Source organism: Phascolarctos cinereus, unplaced genomic scaffold (assembly GCF_003287225.1).
Source record: "Phascolarctos cinereus isolate Bilbo 61053 unplaced genomic scaffold, phaCin_HiC Scaffold_2;HRSCAF=192, whole genome shotgun sequence".
Lineage (NCBI taxonomy): Eukaryota > Metazoa > Chordata > Mammalia > Diprotodontia > Phascolarctidae > Phascolarctos > Phascolarctos cinereus.
Window position 1 is genome coordinate 187,599,720 of NW_027555625.1, and position 20,620 is coordinate 187,620,339.

At 37.5% G+C, this 20,620-nt stretch overlaps 1 protein-coding gene across 1 annotated transcript; it reads right to left on the reverse strand.

The window, feature by feature from the left end:
• Positions 1-959: 959 nt before the first annotated feature.
• On the reverse strand, positions 960-19,962 carry TMEM18 (transmembrane protein 18). Its single transcript, XM_020965865.2, has 5 exons — positions 19,821-19,962; positions 14,684-14,804; positions 13,013-13,067; positions 5,294-5,387; positions 960-5,201 (listed from the first exon to the last, which is right to left on the reverse strand). Exons 1-5 carry the CDS (start codon positions 19,869-19,871, stop codon positions 5,103-5,105), a joined length of 420 nt encoding a protein of 139 aa, XP_020821524.1. The 5' UTR covers positions 19,872-19,962; the 3' UTR covers positions 960-5,102.
• Positions 19,963-20,620: the final 658 nt, after the last annotated feature.

A 20,620-nucleotide genomic window follows, 5' to 3' on the forward strand; every position in this document is an offset into this window, starting at 1 on the left:
CACTGGATAGGAGCATAATTGAAGGATCATCATTTTCGTTATTTTAAACCATATGTAAGTTAAATCATCAATGAAGGTTCAATATGCGTCATGGTACTTCATAGGTTTGTAGACCTAAGAGAAAGAACCTCAGAAACTTATCTCATCCAACTCCCTCATTTTACAGATGCAGAAAATGAGATCCAAAGATAAGATGACTTTCCCAAGGTTACAGAGATGGGAAGCACCCGAGGCAGAATTCAAACCCTGATGTCAATGACAAAACCATTGTTCGACATTGACTTTCCAAAACTTTTTGTTTTTGGCCCTGACCTGGGATTTTCTTATGTAGGAAATTCCTGGTGTGGAAACTTATTCTACTAATGCACATATGTAACTATTCTGTAACATCAAGTGTTGGTTGCCAAGAGCAATTAAGTTAAGGGACTTCCCATGATCATACAATCAACGTGTATTAGAAATAGGGCTTGAGAGACAGCTAGGTGGCACAGTGAATACAGCACTGGTCCTAGTGTCAGTAGGACCGGAGTTCAAATCTGGCCTCAGACATGATACTTACTAGCTGTGTGACCCTGGGCAAGTCACTTAATCCAACTGCCTTACCAAAAAAAAAAAAAGAAAGAAGACCATAGGGCTTGAATTCAGATCTTCCTGAATCCAATGCCAAGTATGTATTTACTAACTAGTGCTTCTTAAACTGTGGGTTGTGACCCAACATGGGATCATAACCCACAGCTTAAAAAGTGCTAACGAGGTCATGAGTGGAAAAGCTTAAAAAGCCCTGCACTAAGCTATCCTGGCATTTCCTTGTTCTGGAACATCCAAGAACTCAAACACCACCAATGCAATTTGCCTTTACCCTGACTTAGTTATCAACTAACACCATGTATAAACTTATCCCATCATTTCCTTCACAGACACAAAACAGTCATAATTCATAAAACTACAAAAATACAAAATTTTAGGAAAACATATACAATTTTATTAACAATAGATTTTGCTGCATTCAAATATAAGTACAACAAAATGGTACAGAAGTATTTACATAATAATACATCATTATTTGTCACAAAAATGCCCAATTCAGCACAACTCCTCCTCTACCCATCACCCTCTTTCAAATCATTTTGAAACAGAGTAGAATTTATTTTTATTTACAGAAATAAAACAAACAAAAGCAGTTGAGAATGACTTCTGAATGTTGCCACATAAGTTTCCTTTTTAAGGTCTAATAATGCATTTTCGATGTACCACCAAGTTCTTTATTAACAATTTTTAAAAGTATTTAAGTGCCTCCTATGAGCAAAACACTCAGGAAAAAAAAGAAAGGAAAAAAATAGCTTCTGTCTTCAAGCAGTTTATATTCCATTCCATTGGAGGACATAAAATTTACAAAGATATATGAAACCTAGGTCACTAACTGCAAGGATGACAAAGAAAGACTTCCCTTAGGTAGGAAGGGAATTCTAGGCATGGGAGGAGAGAGGTAGGGTTCAGCCAGTGCAAGGGCATAAAGGAAAGACAACAACAGCTTAGCTAGAACGAATATTCATGGCTTTAAATGTGAGGATGAATAATTTGTATTTTATAGAGGAGATAACAGAAAGTCTAGAGCAGTGGTGGGGAACCTGAGGCCTCAAGGGGACATGTGGCTTTCTAGGTCCTTGGAGGCAGCCTTTTAACTGAGTCCAAGTTATACAAAACAAATCTTTTTATTAATGGGATTTGCTCGATGAAGTTTAGATTCAGTCAACGGGCTGTGCTTGAAGACCTAGAGGGCCACCGTGTGGACTCAAGGCCAGAGGTTCCCCACCCCTGGTCTAGACTTTGGCAGGGAGGCACCTGGTAAAATTCTGCATGACATGATCTTTTTAAATGATTAATGCAGTATTAGGTATTTAGGATTGTAGGATATTTTCTACCGATAACCACAACCCAACACCAAGAGATTTATAATAGACAGTTGAATATAAAAATATTAAGCAGCTTTGGAAACAAGATCAAGTCACCTAAACCTTTATGTTTCTTTCTTTCTTTTTTTTTTAATTTAAAATCTTTAAAAGGGTTTCCTAATGACAGACCTTATGATATAAATGTGATGTGAAAAAATTTAAAGAAAATTAAAACACTCCCTCCAATCCTTTTAGAGTTTATAATACTTGTCAAGAATATTTTTATTACATTAAAACTAAGGGTTCAAATTACATCTAAGGTAGTTCAGGATTCAAATGAAAATTCAAACAGAAGGCAAATAAGGTTTAATTTATAGAAAAAATTCTTATTTTCAAACTTCCTTTTTCTTTTAAGTAAAGTCAAATACATACATCTCTTTGAGAAAATGGAGAATAGGCACAACTCTTATTTTAAAAGTTACTTCAACTGCCCCAAAACACTCTAGCAGTGGTAGTACAAGGACAAAAATTCAGATCTTTTAAATTCAAATCCAATGTCGTTTTCCCATTAGTTACCTGCCTCTATTACGATGATCTAATTACAGAGTCTGACATCTATAGTTACAAATCTCCATAACAAATTTTTTACACTTTCAAAATGTTACATGTGAAAAACGTTTTTCTCTTTCTTCGTTGCGAATTGAACAAGTTATATAGTATGTTAATTCTCCTTCCTCTCTGGTATCATTTAGCATCCTAAATTAGCAATTTCTGAAGAATATTATGGTCATTTATTCAGTTAATATTCAAGCCTTACTGAAACTATGCAAGTTAACAGGATCCCATATATTCAGAACCTGAAACAAATTTGACTGGATTTATGTTCACTTAAAAATTAAACCATAATAATGATATTATATTTCTTTACACTACTACTTCATATTTAATGCCCAGGAATATGCTTAAGAACTATGATACCAAGCATTAGAGAGCTGACAAGACATTTTCAGGTTAAAAGCTCCTTATTTATTTTCAAGACTAAGCTAAGCCACTCTGTAAAGTGACATGCCAATATCCAACAAATCGCTATGGCTATTTGTGACTAGGATGTATTTAATTGTCCAGAAAGGACATGTATTTTATTTTTAACAATATGGGATTCAATTTCTGAACCTGTGATTATTTTACTTTCCAAATTTTCATATATAAATTCTATAATTCAGTCATCTATCTTTTTTATTTCTAGAACATTAACTTTTCACCCTCCAAAAAAAGTGGAGAACTGTCACTTTATTTTAAAATAGGGAGAAAAAAAATTTTTTTAAAGAAAAAACATTGGGCAGATAAGTAGCACAGTGGATAGAACACCATGTCTGGAGTTAGGAAGACTTGAGTTCAAATCCAACCTCTGACACTACTAGCTGTGTAACTCTGGGCAAGTCACTCAATCTCTGTGCCTCAAGTTCCTCATCTGTAAAAAGGGGGTAATAATAGCAGCTACCTGCCAGGGTTGATGTGACGATCAAAGGAGATAAAAATCTGTGAAGCGCTTAGCATGGCATCTGGGACATAATAGGTACTACATAAATTTTAGCTATTATTACTGTTATTTATGGCACAGCTCTCTATCACTTTGCCTTCTGAAATATTTTTATACTTTCCCCCTAAACTACCTCTCATTATTCTTTATATAAATAGCACAATTCTAGATTGTGATGGAACTTGGATGTTACTTCATGAGTGAGATTACAAAGTAGGGTGCATCACACTACATTGGCTTCTTTAAAAAATAACATTAATGATATTCTGCTTTTGACTGGCCAAATTCTGAAAATTCAAATATAAACTTTATAAAGAAAAATGAATGATTAAACATCTCATTTAAAGATGATTTAATGATGAATTATTTCCTAATATTTTCTGAAAACATAAGGCTCTGAAGATGAAGGGTTGTTCTATCATTATCCTATGCTCAGAATTTTCTAATGTTTACTTACTTGTATAAGGTGTCCCAAAAATCTTAGTATACTAATGCTTCAGATTTTTGGGACACCCTGCATTAATTGCTTCATTTAACAACAAAACAAAACAATTTTTACAGTATTTTCAAGCATATATTTTTAAAATAAATATATTTTAAAACTTTCATTATAATTCATTTTATTTCATGGGTTTTATTTGGTCATGATGACCCCCCCACACACACACACACACAATCTATACAAAAACAGGTTTTATGGACAAATTATACGGGATTGTAATTTAAGGAGTGGTCCATTAAACTAAAATTATTTTCCTAAGATACTAAAGTCTGTTTTTGAACAAGCACACTGTCAAATTTACATCAAAGCCAACTGTGTCAACAAGCAACATTCCATCAGTTATGTCAAAGATCATCATTTAATGTTAGACATAAAGAGACTTAATGCTTTGGAAGTTATATCACATAAATCAGCAGTGTCAAACATGCAGCCAGCTCATAACACTGCTGAGTACACCTGAACCTGATTAAAATGTAATTGGGAGATACTTAACAAAATAAATAAAAATGTAATAGAACACAGATAAGATTAATATGTGGTTTTCTGTTTAGTTTTTTTTTTGGGGGGGGCAATTGGGGTTAAGTGACTTGTCCAGGGTCACACAGCTGTTAAGTGTCAAGTGTCTGGTCTGAGGTCACATTTGAACTCAGGTCCTCCTGACTCTAGGGCCAGTGCTTTATCCACCGCACCACCTAGCTGCCCCTAATATGTAGTATTCTAACTCAGCATGTTGCCAGCAGGGATCATTACATATTGCTGAGCAACACCACTAACATAAATGATCAGTGTATAACTTAAAATCAGAACAGATTTCTTAACAAACAAATACAGATAATTCAGATGGAACATAAAAATATTTAAATTACAGAGTTAGGTTTGCCATTTAGGCTATCTTTAGACTGTAACAATAATGACATACCAGTATAATGCAATTTTAGAGCTAGAGGAAACATAGCCTCATTGAATATTAATTTAAAACATTAAATAAGTGAATTGAGTATTTTCCTCTATCACAGTGAAGATTGAAATAAAAGAACATATGAGTGCTTCAAACCATGAGCCTACTAAAGGTACCACTGCAATACATCCTACTGCATGGTATACAAATATTGAAGCAAGGATAATTGTTACAATATGTTAGAAAATCCAGTGTTAAAGTTCATCTACATTATTCTTCTTTCCTCCTCTTTTCTCTTTCTGCTTTTCTTTTTTGTTGTAGGATCTTCAACTCAGTCATGACAGCCACTGTTTTACACACCCATGTAATCTAAAAAATAAAATATTTGTGAGCAATACACATAGCTGAAAATAAAACTTTGAAAGAGAAAATTAAACTTCATGATTTTGTAATAGACGTACCACAATGATCATAGCATTTAACAGCAATGGTGCTGAAAAAACCATGGAAATAAACATCCCTCTTGAATCAAAATATTGGTATTTAGAAAATAACCTACATGTAAAATAAAAGAAAGCAAATGTTAGTTGGAAAAACTTTTTTTTTAAATTCCCACACACATCAAAATCATCTAAAGAGATATATGGGTCAGTCTATTACCACATCATAAAACCAATTTCTGGATCTATTTTTCCCCCTACCATCTTTCCTTTGGTACTAGGCCTATTACCAAGGTAATCAGGTGAATTGTGTTATCCAGAAACTAATAGATAAGAAAAATGGATGAAATGAGATGAGTAAAATAGGCCAGGCACTTACTAAAAAGAAAAATAAACCATCAGACCAAGCCTAAGGAAATGTTACCTTAACTAAAACACCCTTTTTAAAATTACCTATAGGTTACTACTAGCTTCAAACGCTGAACCCCGTAATAAATCACATAAATAATTATGCATTATATTTATATACATATACACACATACATATCATCCATACCTTGCAATTTCTTCTTGAAGATGCAAACAGGAGTTGATTTATTTCACAGTGCTCTCCTGCTCACTCTTTTCTCTTCCCCCTTTCCCTACACTATATACACACACTCACAAACTTATACACTTAGTATCGTCTAAGTGAAGACGAAAATGAGGAGGATGGAAGAAAATATTAGAAGATAAGGTTTCAGGAGTGGGAAATGAAAGGTATATAGACTGGTAGTCTACTCAGAGGTTTCATGTCTGCATATCACAAAGACTATTTTTAAAAAAGGAATCAAGATCATGCTGGACACAGTAAGCACTGAACAACTTCACAAAGAATGAAACTGACTGCAGTTTCCCCTTTCCTAACCCTAACTCTAACCCTAACTCCTAATACTAACCTTAACCCTAACCACTCTGGATCTCACTGAAAGGCCAGTAATAAGTCCCAGTCCAAGCATCACTTTCTCACTGTTTGGGTTTTCATGAGTGTAAATATTAATTGTTTCTGTTCTGGCAGAAACTCTTAGAGTCTTCCCCTCCCAGACTGATTCTAATGTGAAGGCAAACTAGGCCATCTTTTGCCTCTATTCTTACCTAGCCTTGACTGAATTACTGAATAGATGTTGCCTCAGCCAAACTGAGACTGGGAGAGACCTTAGCCTAAAAAGGCCAAGGTCTCCCAGTGCATCCGGGGCCATTACAAGTTATCCTGACCTATGTCTTGACACTAGACTCAGATGAGTCTCCAGAGGAGAGTGAGGCTGATGACTTTGCACAGCTTCGTCTCACTTAAATCCAATTCACTTTCAAGTCAACATATCACCCTCCTGATATCATTGGTCCCCTTCAAGAATGAAGAACTAGGGGAGCAGCTAGGTGGCAAAGTGGATAGAACTCTGGCCTTGGAATGACGAGGACCTGAGTTCAAATCCGGCCTCAGACACTTGATGCTTACTAGCTGTGTGATCCTGGGCAAGCCACTTAACTCTGATTGCCTCACAAAAAAAAAAAAAACCCTAACAATAACAGAGCCCGTTAAATGAGATCTATATCCACAACCACACAACAAAGACTGGCCTATTGATCCAAACAAGAAAACCAAATGTGTAAATAATGTCTATTGTCCATACTATGACATGTAGTTGGATAATCAGTTACTCTATAAACACATACAACTTAGACACTGCAGATAGATTATAGCCTAGGTGGAGAATTAGAAAGGAGGAACAGAAAATGCATTTGAGAAACTATGTAACAATTCTGATAATCCCAAGCTGTCCCCTTTAAGGGAAAAAAAAATTAAAAGCTCACTGTTCAACACTAATTTTCTTCTGGTGATGCTATATAGTTAACCATTCCACATCCTGGGGGCTAGGCATGCAGCTTCCCCAGTATCTGGAAAATCTGCATAAAATTTCTTGGACCTCCCCTTGTACCACAGAAGAAGGCTGAATTATTATGGTATTAAAAGATGAAAGAATATGTTGATAATATACAATACTATTCATATATTTAATGCATTTCTGAATTTCTAAACTTTTTTCTGTGTTGTCTGCTGGCCTTTGTGTGTTGTCAATAGCTTCTGCAAAACTCCCAAAAATTTCCACTTAATTTCTTATGCCAATCTGCGATATATCGAAACTGTGAGTGGAAAGTAGCAATGTAGAAGGGATAACTGTATAATTATAAGACATGGCACCGCATAATATCCGAAGAATCAACATTGGAAGTAATCCAAGGTGGAGAATAGACAGTTGCACAGTGGGCCTAGAGGGCCCAAAGGTCACTGTAGCACTAACTCCTAACTTTTACATCAGGAGTGATGTAAAAGAAATTAAAGAAACTGAGAAATTCTGCTCAGAAAAGTTGGGCTACTCAGATAGTAAAAATCAGGAATTATAGACGGACAGCTCATGTACCACACTGAAACCACATATTGTTAGAAGACCTACTGTAGTGAGCATATCCTTTGTGTTGGATTTATGGGAAGACAGAGTACAGAATCACACTGGGTGGAAAATATGGATAGATTCTGATCATGTATTAATTTAAGAACATAGCTTAAATATTTATCTTTTGTAATATAATTTCTATTTTGTAATATATTTACTATATTATATTAGTGTTTAATAATGTATTTATAGATTATATTATATACAATTTATATATTTGTTTTAAAATATATAAATATAATAAATATATTATAAATCATCAAAATCATTATATTTTCACCAATGCATACTGCATGGTACTTCTACCACATATATTATACTACTACTACTACTACTACAACTACTACTACTGATAATGTTGAGTCATTTTCAGTCTTTTTTGACTCTTCATGACCCTTCTTCAGGTTTTCTTGGCAAAGATATTGGAATGGTTTGCCATTTCTTTCTCCAACTAACTAACATTTATATATAGTGCTTACCATGGGCCATGTACTTTATAATTATTATTTCACTTGACCCGTGTAACAACCCTGGAAGTAAGTGCTATTAGTAACCCCATTTTACAGATGTACTAGAATGACTTGGCCAGGTTATACAACTAATAAGTGTCTGAAGATGTATTTGAACTCAGATCTTCCTGTCTTCAGTCTCAGAACGCTATCTCCTATACCATTTAACCAGTATTGCTGTTAATGCTACTGCTACTACTACTAGTATGACAAAAATGATAGTGATGGTGATAATTCTATTCCTCGATCTAAGAGTAATTTAATTCCACTTAAAAAATATTTGCAGTTTGCTGAAAGCAGAAATCATGTCTTATGCTTCTGTATTTCCTACAATGCTAAGTAACAGTAGGAATACAATAATATTTGCTGACTATTACTATTTTCCATTAATCATTTTAGGAAAAAGATTACTAAACTTATGGAAAAAAAAGCTTACTGAAGTCATTTTTAAGGCTTATCATATGTGTATATGTGTATACACACACACACACACACACACACATTACATGATACTATAGGGTAGCACTGCAAATATGTCTCTGTCTCCATTTCTTAATCTATAAAGTGGAAGTGATATTTCCACTGCTAGTCGCACAGGATTGTTCTAAGGAAAGCATTTTATAAACCACAATGCATCTTATAAATATGAATTATTATTATAACTATAAACTATCTGGCACTTTTTCTTTTTCTATTTAATTATTCTAAAGTAACAACTTTCATTAAATCACTTTACAGGTCCAACATTAATTTCAGCCAAATACTTACATTTCCCTGTAATTTCTTAAATTCCTTCAAATACTAAGTTACATTCCCTATCTATAAACTGTTAATGCCATATTGCTTCAAAGTAGCCATAATTTTGGGTGGAGTGAAAGCAGTGACTTGCTTGAGCTCTCCCCCAAACCCCTCCAAACACTTATAAAAAACAGCTCTAAACAAATTCTAAAGCAGCAGAACCCACAAAAAGACAAAGTGAAGCAAATTTCAAGCCCAAGACAATATGGATGATTGATCGGAAAGGTGTATCGTGCCAGGTGGGAAGAGGAGCGCAGTGCGGCATGGGGGCCAGGCCCCAGTGAAACTGGAGCAGGCCTCAGAGGACTGAATTGTGGGCAGCTGTGGAGGTTTCCAGACTTCTCAACCCACAAACGCCAAAGACAACTTAGAAGGTCAGTGGGAAAAGTCTGTTTTTGCGGTGAGAGAGGAGCTAGGTCTCAAAGCCAGTTCCAGAGTGCAGAGCACAGGCACCAGGGTGGTGGCAATGTCTTGAGCTTCCAGCCCAGAGACTGAGGGGGAATCAAGTGGATGATCAGAGAGGGACTGCAGGGATCTCTTTGACAGTGTTGAGGCAGGAATCTCTTGCTTTGCCCATGTTTGGATCTGGGTCACAGTTCTGGGCAACAGTCCTGGGGCAAGGAGGAACGCTGCCACTGGCTTGGTGGAGCTTGTAGTGGCTGTGAAGAGGAAAACTTCCTCACAGTTCCAGGACAGAAAGAAGTGCTTGTAGTCACTAACAGACCAGAGCACAGGCCAGGAAAGGAGTAAACCTTGCCCTTATCATACCACTTTGGAAGAACTGAAAATTTACAGGTCCCTACAAGTATCTATGAAAACAGCTGTATAAACCCCCAAAGGTTGGGACAGTACATTCTCCACACTGGAAGCAGACTCCTACCTTAACAAAAATTTAAAACTTAAGTAATTGGCCAGGATCATGAGCAAGCAGTGCAAAAAGAGTCAGACTATATTACCTTACTTTGGTGACAAAGAAGATCAAAACATACAACCAGAAGAAGACAACAAAGTCAAAGCTCCTACATCCAAAGCCTCCAAGAAAAATATGAATCAGTCACAGGCCTTGGAAGAGCTGAAAAGGGATTTTGAGAAGCAAGTAAGAGAAGTAGAGGAAAAACTGGGAAGAGAAATGAGAGTGATGCAAGAAAATCATGAAAAACAAGTCAACAGCTTGCTAAAAATACTGAAGAAAATAACACCTTAAAAAATAGCCTAACCCAAATGGCAAAAGAGGTCCAAAAAGCCAATGAGGAGAAGAATGCCCTAAAAAGAAAATTGGCCAAATGGAAAAGGAAGTCCAAAAGATTACTGAAGAAAATACTTCCTTAAAAATTAGAATAGAGCAATTGGAAGCTAGTGACTTTATGAGAAATCAAGACACTAAAACAAATCCAAAAGAATGAAAAATTAGAAACAATGTGAAATATCTCATTGGAAAAACAACTGACCTGGAAAATAGATCCAGGAGAGAGAATTTAAAAATTATTGGACTATCTGAAAGCCATGATCAAAAAAGAGCCTAGACATCATCTTTCAAGAAATTATCAAGGAAAACTGCCCTGATATTTTAGAACCAGAGGGCAAAATAGAAATTGAAAGAATCCACAGATCTCTCCTGAAAGAGATCCCAAAGGAAAACTCCTAGGAATATTGTAGCCAAATTCCAGAGTTCCCAGGTCAAGGAGAAAATATTACAAGCTGCCAGAAGAAACAATTCAAGTATTGTGGAAACACAATCAGGATAACACAAGATTTAGCAGCTTCTACATTAAAGGACTGCAGGGCATGGAATAAATATTCCAGAGGGCAAAGGAGATAGGATTACAACCAAGATCACCTACCCAGCAAAACTGAGTACAATCCTTTACGGGAAAAAATGGTCCTTCAGTGAAATAGAGAACTTTCAAGCATTCTTGATGAAAACACCAGAGCTGAATAGAAGATGTGACTTTCAAATACAAGGCTCAAGTGGAACATGAAGAGGTAAACAGGAAAGAGAAAGTGTAAGAGGCTTATTGAGGTTGAACTGTTTACATTCCTGCATGGAGAGATGATGTTTATAACTCATGAGACCTCTGTCAGTATTAGGGTAGTTGGAGGGGGAAAAATTATATGTATGTAGACAGACAGACAGAGAGATATATAGATAGATAGACAGATAGATAGATAGAATTGAAGATTAAGGGTTCATATCTGGAGAATAAAATTAAGGGATGAGAGAGGATTATACTAGGAGAAGAAGAAAGGGAGAGGCAGAATGGGGAAAATAATCTCACAGAAAAGAAAAGAAGAGGAGAGAAGAGAAAAGAAAAGAAAAAAGGAAAGAAAAGAAAAGAAAAGAAAAGAAAAGAAAAGAAAAGAAAAGAAAAGAAAAAAAGAAAAGAAGGGAAAAGAAAAGAGAAGAAAGGGGCAGCTAGGTGGTGCAGTGGATAGAGTACCGGCCCTGAAGTCGGGAGGACCTGAGTTCAAATCCGGCCTCAGACCAAACACCTGACACTTACTAGCTGTGTGACTCTGGGCAAATCACATAACCCCAATTTCCTAAAACCAAAAAAAGAAAGAAAAGTAAAGGCTCTTCCAGTGGAGGGGAAACAGGGGAAGGTGAGAGGGAACGAGCGAATCTTATTCTCATAGGATTTGGCTTAAGGAGGGAATAATGTACACATTCAATTGGGTACATTCCCTACAGGAAAATGGGGGGGGGAAGGGACAAGACAGCAGGGGGATGATAGAAAGGAGCTGGTAGACTGGGAAAGGGGGTAATCTGAAGCAATTACTTCTGAGCAGGGACAGAGTCAAAGGAAAGACTAGAACAAATGGGGGGGCAGGATAGGATTAAGGGAAATAGAGTTAGTTTTTCACAACATGTCTACTATGGAAGTGATTTGCATAACTGCACACGTATAACCTACATTGAGTTGCTTGCCTTTTCAATGAGGGTGGGTGGGAAGGGAGAAAATTTGAAACCCAAAATTTTAAAAACACATGTTTAAAAAATATGTTTTCACATGCAACTGGGAAATAAGAAATACAGGAAATAGGGTACAGAAGTCTATCCTGCCCTACAGGAAAATAGAAGAGAAAGGGGATAAGAGAAGGCGAGGAGAGATAGAAGAGAGGGCAGAGTAGGGGAAGGGGTATTCAGAATGCATACCATCTTGGGGTGGGGAGAGGGGTGAGAAGGGGTGAAAATTTGGAACTCAAAATCTTGTGGAAGTAAATGTTGAAAACTAAAAATAAATAAATTTATGTCAAAGTAGCCATAATTTCTCACTTCTTTTTATTCTCTTTTACCCTCTTTCCTATAATTCGCATAAAACTTAGCAATATGGCTCAGAAGAGATTTTGGACTTTGCTCAGAGGTATCTATACTACAAGAAAATGCTGTAAAGAAATCTAGTTTTTATGGGCTTGCCAATTTCCAAAACATATTTAGCCTTTCAGAGAGAGAGAAAGTTAGAGAGAAAGAGAGAAAGTACCAATGAGGTAGCTGTAAAGAAATATATAAAATCATTACACTTAATATATAATAATATATCAAATTATATTTTATAAAAACAGAAAAGTATAAAGGGCTCCTGTCCAGATGGACAAAACAAGTCCCAACAACAAGGCTGGATACTCCAAAGCAGTGGTGTCAAACTCAGATAGAAAAGGGGGGTGGGGAGTAGGGTTTAGAAAATCTCTTATTAACATTATCTATGTTGTACTGTATTTTTATTTTATTATACATTTCCTGATTTCATTTTTAACTGGTTCAGGCCAAAGGAGGGAGTTTTGGGCTTGTTGTAGCAAGGGCAGAGAGTTTGACATTTCTGTTCCAAAGCATCAACAAAATGGAAAAAGCTTGGAAACACTTCCCAGAACTGTAACTTAGGAGAATCTGAGGAACATGCTATAAAGTACTATGTCAAAAACATATAAACTTAAATCATTTTTACCTCCAATTCATAGCAGCCAGTTCATTGATATATTCAGCACAAAAGACTAAAATCACTGGAAAAAAGAAAGAAAACAAGTCATAATAAAAATGACTTTGGCATGAATAATTATTAAGAGGTACTAATAATTAAAATATATATGTTTTTAAAAAAAAGTATAATGAATTCTATATTTAGAGGGAACGATGAAGAGGAGGGAATAAAAGTATCTATACATTACCTACTATGTATTAGCAACACTAAATTATGTCTTATCGTAGTAAACACTTTACAAATACTGTCTCATTTGACCCTGTGAAGTATGTGCTGTTATTATCCTCTTTTTATAATTGGGGAATCTGAGGCAAACTGAGGTTAAATGACTTGCCCAGGATTATATAGCTACTGAGACTGGATTTGAACTTAGGTCTTTTTGACTCCAGGACCAGAATTACAGTCTCTGAGTCACCTACCTGCCTCATAAATACAGAGGTAAAGTATGTTGAGTCTCAGCCATCATACATAGGACCTTTAAAAGATTTAGGGCCAGCTAGGTTGTAAAGTGGATAGAGCTCTAGTCTTGGAGTCAGGAGGACGTGAGCTCAAATCTAACCTCAGACACATGACACTTAATAGCACATACATTTTGCAAACTGCCTTCATCAATGCCTCTGCATTAATGGTCTTAACACAGTTGCCTAGAAATACTGGGATATTAGGGGACTTGCCCATGGCCACAATGCTAGTGAGAACTGAAACTAGTTCTTCCTGACTCCAAAGCCAGGTCTCTATCCACTATACCAACACCGTGTCTCAGCATTTTAAATCACATATAATCAGAGAGTTATACTCTTGATCAACAATTGCCTTTGTTTTACATGGAAATAAAATGAAGACAGAATTATGAGGGAATGGAACACAAAGGAAGATGTTAGTATCTAGCAGCTTCAAGCTTATAGCTTGCCTGTCCAATAAGACTATAAACTCCACAAAGGCAGAAATAGTGTATTTTTTTTAAAGGCTTCTTTTTTTCCCCCACAAAAACAGCAAAAAACAAAGTTTAGTATAGTGTCTAGTAATAGTTTGGAAGGTACTAGGCAAAATAAATACTTGTTGAACTAGAGCCACTCAGTTCAATTCATTGCCTACTCAACTATAAGACTTAATTCATTCATTATCCAATAAGCCTTTAAGTACATACAATGTACAAAAACTGAACTGAGGTCAACAATGATTTATTAATTATACCTACTATGTATAAGATACTGGGCTTGCAGCATTTCATTTATAATACTAAAAATACGGTGAGTCTGGACATTTTCATAAAGTGTACATTACCTATTTCAATACTTAAATGATCCATGATTTCATCAATGTAGATACTCTCCTCCAAAAATGCAGATTGTTATACTTCTGCTTCTTAGTAGATGGTCTTCATGAATTGCTCTAACTGAAAAATGGTGTCCAACCCTCTGGCAACACGCTTATTTCTCCAACATTCACCTAGGCTGGTGACTTCACAAGACAGACATGCACAAGGCTGTTGGGTTCCTATTTAAAATCTTTCCAATTTGATGGGATTACCAGCATTTGGGGTCATTCCACTCTACCATAAAGTATATCTGTAGAAATTGGAAGTAACTAATATTTTACATAGACAGCTTAGCCCCATGTACTGTTTTTTTCACTCACCCAAACACAGGAAATGCCCAATCTGAAGTCGATATCGTTGGAAAGTAAGGTACGTGAGCAACAGGCAAAGTATGTGGAAGCCTAAAAGTCCCAGTAACCATGGCTCAGACCAGTCAGTGTGCTATAATATAAGGAATAAACATCATAAACTTAATACTATCAAATCAATATAAGGCATTAATAGACCAGTTACCAGTCCTCATGCAGAACAATACCCTGAGAATCATTGCTTGGGCAATACTCCTTTCACTTCAGACTGAGGGAAAAATATATTTACTTGTAAAAGCCTCTTTTAATGCCTCATGAGCCTTCCTAGTTCAGGAAGAACACACAAGGAAAAGTGGGGGGGGGAGGAGAAGGTTGGGGAAAAGGAGTAGAGAAATAGGGAGAAAATAACAGAAAATAAACTAAGGGTGCAAAGGGTGAGTGCCTTGGGAAAGAGCATCACGAGATCTGGGGATCCTACTCTAAAGCACGTACACTAACGCAGGGTGAAAATGGGGCATCACTTTGAAAGGCAGTAGAAGGTATAAAGCAAACTAATAGGAGCAAGGCATGTCTTTTCTATCAGTGCTTTTTATACATGGTAAATATATAATAAATGCTTTTCCATTCATTCATTCACATTGTGGTGCTAAACCTATCACAACTATATGTACCTCTACCTATCAGACTTTTGAGGGAGAGGCAAATTCGATGTCATAGAAAAAAACACTTGTTTGTATGTTTGAACTGGGCTGTGTTTTAGACCGTGAAGGTTCTTTAGGCATCATCTTGTCCAATACTATCATTTCACAGATGGGGAAACTTCAGCTCAGATAGCTGAAGTGAATTGCCCCAAATCATAAAGCTACCTAGTAACAAAGCCAGTACTTGAACCCAGGTATACAGATTCCAGAGCCAGGGTTCTTTTCACAACACCATAATGCTGAACCTGTGAACTGGGCTGACTGGAAAAGTAATGGTACGTTTAACAGAAATAGGGAATTTCCCTACAAACTAAATGGTTGAACAGATGAAAGAACTTTAGTGACCTAATGAACAAGGTACTGGTTACAGTACTAAGGGATTATAGGACTCTTTTCTGAGCCACAACTTGCTGCTCTTCTCGAAAATGAGCCAGTTAGACTGGAAATCAGGTGATTTTATGTCATGGACCCCTTTGGCAAATTGGTTAAGTGTATGAACCATTTTCTCAGAATAATGTTTTTAAATGCATAAAATAGAAGGAAATCAATTATAGTGAAATGTAGTTCTTGAAATATTTTTTAAAATTCATAAACCTCACATTAAACAGCTCTGGACTAGAAGATTAATTATTAATTATATTATCATATAATCATATTATCATAGGATCAAAGGATTGAGAGCCAGATGGTACTTCAGAGATAAAAGAATTGGAATCTTAAGATTTTTTTCCCTACCTTTGTTTTGTATCCCTGTGCTTAGCACAATAAAAGGCATTAATAAATGCTTGTTAATTTTTCTGATTGAGAGACATCAAAAGTAATTATTCCAAATGGCACCTTACTTTGAATCCTCTTTAAAGTCAAAGTTGTCATACAGTCTTTGCTTGAAGACATGAAGTAAAGGAGAACCCACTGTCCACCATATTCCAGTATATTTTTTTTTCCTAACAGGAACAGCATTTTCCTAATGCTAAATCAAATTTACCTCTATAAATAAATCAAATGTGAGGGTACTGAGAGATATGTAGTCTAGTTCCTTCACTTTACAGATGTAGAAAAGACTCCTATAATCCCTTAGTTCTCTGGCCAGCACCTTGATCATCAGGTCACTAAAGTTCCTTCATCTGTTCAAACATTTAGTTTGTAGGATTCTATTAAAGGTACCACTATTTTTCCAGTCAACCAAATTCACAGGTTCAGCATTATTAACTGACGCCTCACTCTTCTTCACTCCACCATTTAGCTGCCAAATCTTCTTGTTTCTATCTCTATGACATTTCTCACATTTTACTTTCTCCCTACTCATATGGCCAGCACCTGTATTTTAGGCCCTTCTCGTTTCCTATCTGGACTACTGAAACTGTATCCTATTTTGTTTTCCTCAATCCATGGGGTACACAGCTGCCAGTGATTTTCCTAAAGCAAGATCCTGAATATGTCGCTTGCTTTCTCAGTAAACTCTAGTGACTCCCCATGGCCTCTAGGATAAAAAAATAAAGTCCTCTGGCTTGACATTTACAATTCTTCACAACCTGGCTCAAACTTACTTTTCCATCCTTATTATACATTGCTCCAATTCCTGCAGTCTTTGATTCAGCCAAACTGGCCCTCTAACGTTCCTCACACATGACACCCCATCTCCTGTCTCCATGCCTTTGCACTAACTGTCCAGGCCTGGAATGACCACACTCCTGCATCATTTCTTAGAATCCCTTGCTTCCTTCAAGAGTTAACTCAAGTACCAACTTCTACATGAAGCACTTCCTGATTCCCACAGTGCCCTCCCTCCCAAAATTATCTTCCATTAATTTTGTATGTATTCCATCCTGAAAGCCAGGGTTCAATTCCCACCTCTGACACATATCATCAATGTGAGCCTGGGCAAGTCATTTAAACACTCAGTGCCCCAGACAACTTTCTCATAAGCTGCAGACAAACAGTGGACCTGAAATGGTATAAAGGGGACTTTTTCACCAAGGAATTTCCCATTTTTGTAAAATCAACAGTCCCTATTCTCTCTTTCTCTCTCTCTTTCTCTCTCTCTCTCTCTCTCACACACACACACACACACACACACACACACACACACGTCTGCCCTGATTGAATCCTTGAGCTCAAAGACTTTGAATCCCCAACAATCAGTACCGTGTCTGGAACACAGCAGACACAACCTATCTGCCCAGCTCTAACTTTTCTAACTCCCATCTTGCATCTCAAACCACCCATTGAACATCTTGGACCGCAGGGCTCCTAGACTTCTTAAACTCAACTTGTTCAAAAATGAACTATTATATTTCTACCAAAACGTCCCCTCTTTCTAATTTCCCTATTACCACCAGTCAACAAATATTGTGTCACTTATGTTTGCAAAGACCATGTATCATCCTCAACTCTTCACTCTTGCTCACCCCTTCTCCACATCCAATCAGTTTCCAATTCCTTTCAACTCTACCTTCACAACATATATGACTAGGGGTAGCCAGGTGGCACAGTGGATAGAGCACTGGCCCCGAAGTCAGGAGGACCTGAGCTCAAATCTGAGCTCAGACCAAAAACACTTGACACTTACTAGCTGCGTGACCCTGGGCAAGTCACTTAACATCAACTGCCTAAAATAAAAATAAAAAAGAAAGAACATAACATATATGACTTATGATGCAGGTCTTACTATGTCACTCCCAAATTCAAAAAATTCCAAAGGTTCCTTATTACCTCCAGGAATGAAATGCAGAGTCCCAAAAGTTTCAAAACTACACTAGGGTTTTGGGACACCCTAAACTAGCTTTTAAAGTCCTTCATAACCTGCCCCCCACTACCTTTCCAGTCTTATTTTATTTATTCCCCTCCGTGTACTCTATAATCCAGTGACAGTGGCCTCCTTGCTGTTCTTCAAACAAGGCACTCAATCTCCTGACTGAGCATTTTCACTGACTGTCCCCCTGCCTGAAACTCCCCTCATCTTATCTCCTGATATCTGGGGCTTCTTTCAAATTTCAGCTAAATTATATGCAAAAGATCCTCTTTAATCTTAGTGTAATCCCTATGAAATTATCTCCAATTTATTCTGTATTATCTTGCTTGTACAAAACCGTTTGCGTATTGTCTTCCTCCATTAGATTGTGAGTTTGGAAAGCAGAACTTTTTTCCCTCTTTCTTTGTACCCGTAAAAGCTTAGCACAGTGCCCAGCACTTAGCATTTATTAAATAAAATGTTTCTTGAACTTGATTTCTTGACTTGTCAGTTGCTTGACTGACAGAAGCCTGAGGCCCAGAATGGCCAAGTAATTCACATAACTAAATAGCTCAGCTAGAGACTGATGAAAATAAAGATAGGTAGACTGTATATGTATGTATGTGTATATGTGTGTGAATGTGTATGTGTGTGTATGTTTTCCCTTCAGATTCAAAAATCACTCTCTCTTCCCCATCTCAAGTCAGTTTAACAGAACTGGAGGTTCAGTTTTCTAACTGCCAGTTCAGGGTTCGTAGGAAAGGCATCATAAATTTAGCAATGGAATTGATTCTAAAGGTCTACTCCAAAACTCTCATTTTAACAGATGAGAAAGCCTGAGCCTCAGAGAAAAGTCAGTTGATACAGTGTATAGAGTGCTGGATTTGGAATCTTAGGACATGGGATCAAATCTTGCCACTTAATACCTGTGTGACTCTAGGTAAGGTATTTAACCTGGATCTCTAAAGTCCTGATTCCATTTCATTCAACAAGTGTTTTATTAACAAATGTTTTATTATTATTATATTCAAGGTGGCTGGAGGAGTCACAAAGACAAAAACAGAACAGTCTATGCTCTCAAGGGGCTTACGAGATCCCAAGTGATATTCCCAAGGTCACAAATGTGTAGAGTTCAAATTGTAATTTAGATCCTTTGACAAATTAAGTCCTCTCTCAATTCATCAAGGGTTTATTTATTAAACACCTATTACACGCAAGATACTGAGTCTTGGATAGAGAAAGGACAAAAAAAAAGTTAAAAGCTTTTCCCTTTCTCTAAAATCTCAACTCGAAAGTGAAGGCTCTTAACTCCCTTAGCTTTCCTCTTTGTCAAATGAGAATCCCGGCCAGCAGGGGGTGGAGGCGTGGCTCGGCCCCTCAGAAAGCCACAAAGGTCCTCAGGAGCTCATCCCATTTTTCAGATGGGAAACTGAGGCCTGGGGAGATGGAAGGCGCAGAGCCTCGGTTCTAAGGCCAGGTTTCCGAGCCCGCTGTCCGCTGAATCTTCGACTAGTCCCTCCGCTCTTTGCCGCGGCGCTCAGCTTCTCCGAGCCCACCCGCCCCGTCCGTTCCCGGGCAGGCTAACGCGCGAGGCGCCCGCCTTCCCCGGAAACGGATCTGCGGCTCCGGCGCCTCCCCCTTCCACCACCCTGGGACTCGGAGCCGGGAGACAGCACGGCCCCCGCCCCCACCCGGAGCCTGGCCGGGGCCCACTGACCGTGATCACCCGGTGGAATCCCATAGGAAGAGGCTCAGACTGTGGCTGCATCTTCTCGGCCAAGAGCAATTGCTCCTGCAGGAGAGGGCCGACTGCGGCAGGTCACGTCACTATCCTCCGGTACGTCACTATAACCTCCGAGGCTCCGCCCACCCTCGGCCCCGCCCCTCCCGGCCCCAGCCAACCTTCATCCTACCATCCACGATCTTGGATGTATCGCGAGATTTGAGATTTCGGTCATCCACTCTCGGGAAACGTCGTAAACAATCCATTAAATTTTAAGTTAGAAATTACTGTGTTTCTTTTTTTCCGGGTGTTCGCGATTTATTCCGTTCCATGGAGCAAACATTTATTAAGCATTTAATAATAAATGAATTAAAGTAGAATAGAAGGGCAACGTGCCTGCAGTGGCGGATCCCCTGCCTAACACCCCCCCCCCAAAGAATGCTATTCTTGTGAATAAACTGAAATGTAAATAGTTTGAAACTTAGAGTGTTATATACACTATATTAATTATTGGGACCTTTTGCTGATGATTATTGTATTTGGGATGAAACTTATTTTGAAAAATAATAAAAGGAAGCGATTGGATTGGTTCCAGTTCTTCAGCTTTTTCTTTTTTTTTTTTGTGCCATAGACCCTGTATGGACTCTTCACAGTAAAATGTTTAAATTAAGAGAATATTGAATTTCAGCTAGAGATTGATGAAAGTAAAGCTAGGTAGATAATGTATGTATGTATGTATGTGTGTGTGTGTGTGTGTGTGTGTGTGTGTGTGTGTGTGTGTGTGTGTGTATTCC

Excerpts from the sequence above, each read along its gene's own strand:
- TMEM18 (XM_020965865.2), bottom strand. The coding sequence starts at position 19,871 with ATGCAGCCACAGTCTGAGCCTCTTCCTATGGGATTCCACCGGGTGATC. Across the intron at positions 13,068-14,683 it reads TGGGCATTTCCTGTGTTTGG|TGATTTTAGTCTTTTGTGCT; the intron begins GTGAGTGAAAAA and ends TCTTTTTTCCAG. Across the intron at positions 5,202-5,293 it reads TAAATGCTATGATCATTGTG|ATTACATGGGTGTGTAAAAC; the intron begins GTACGTCTATTA and ends TTTATTTTTTAG.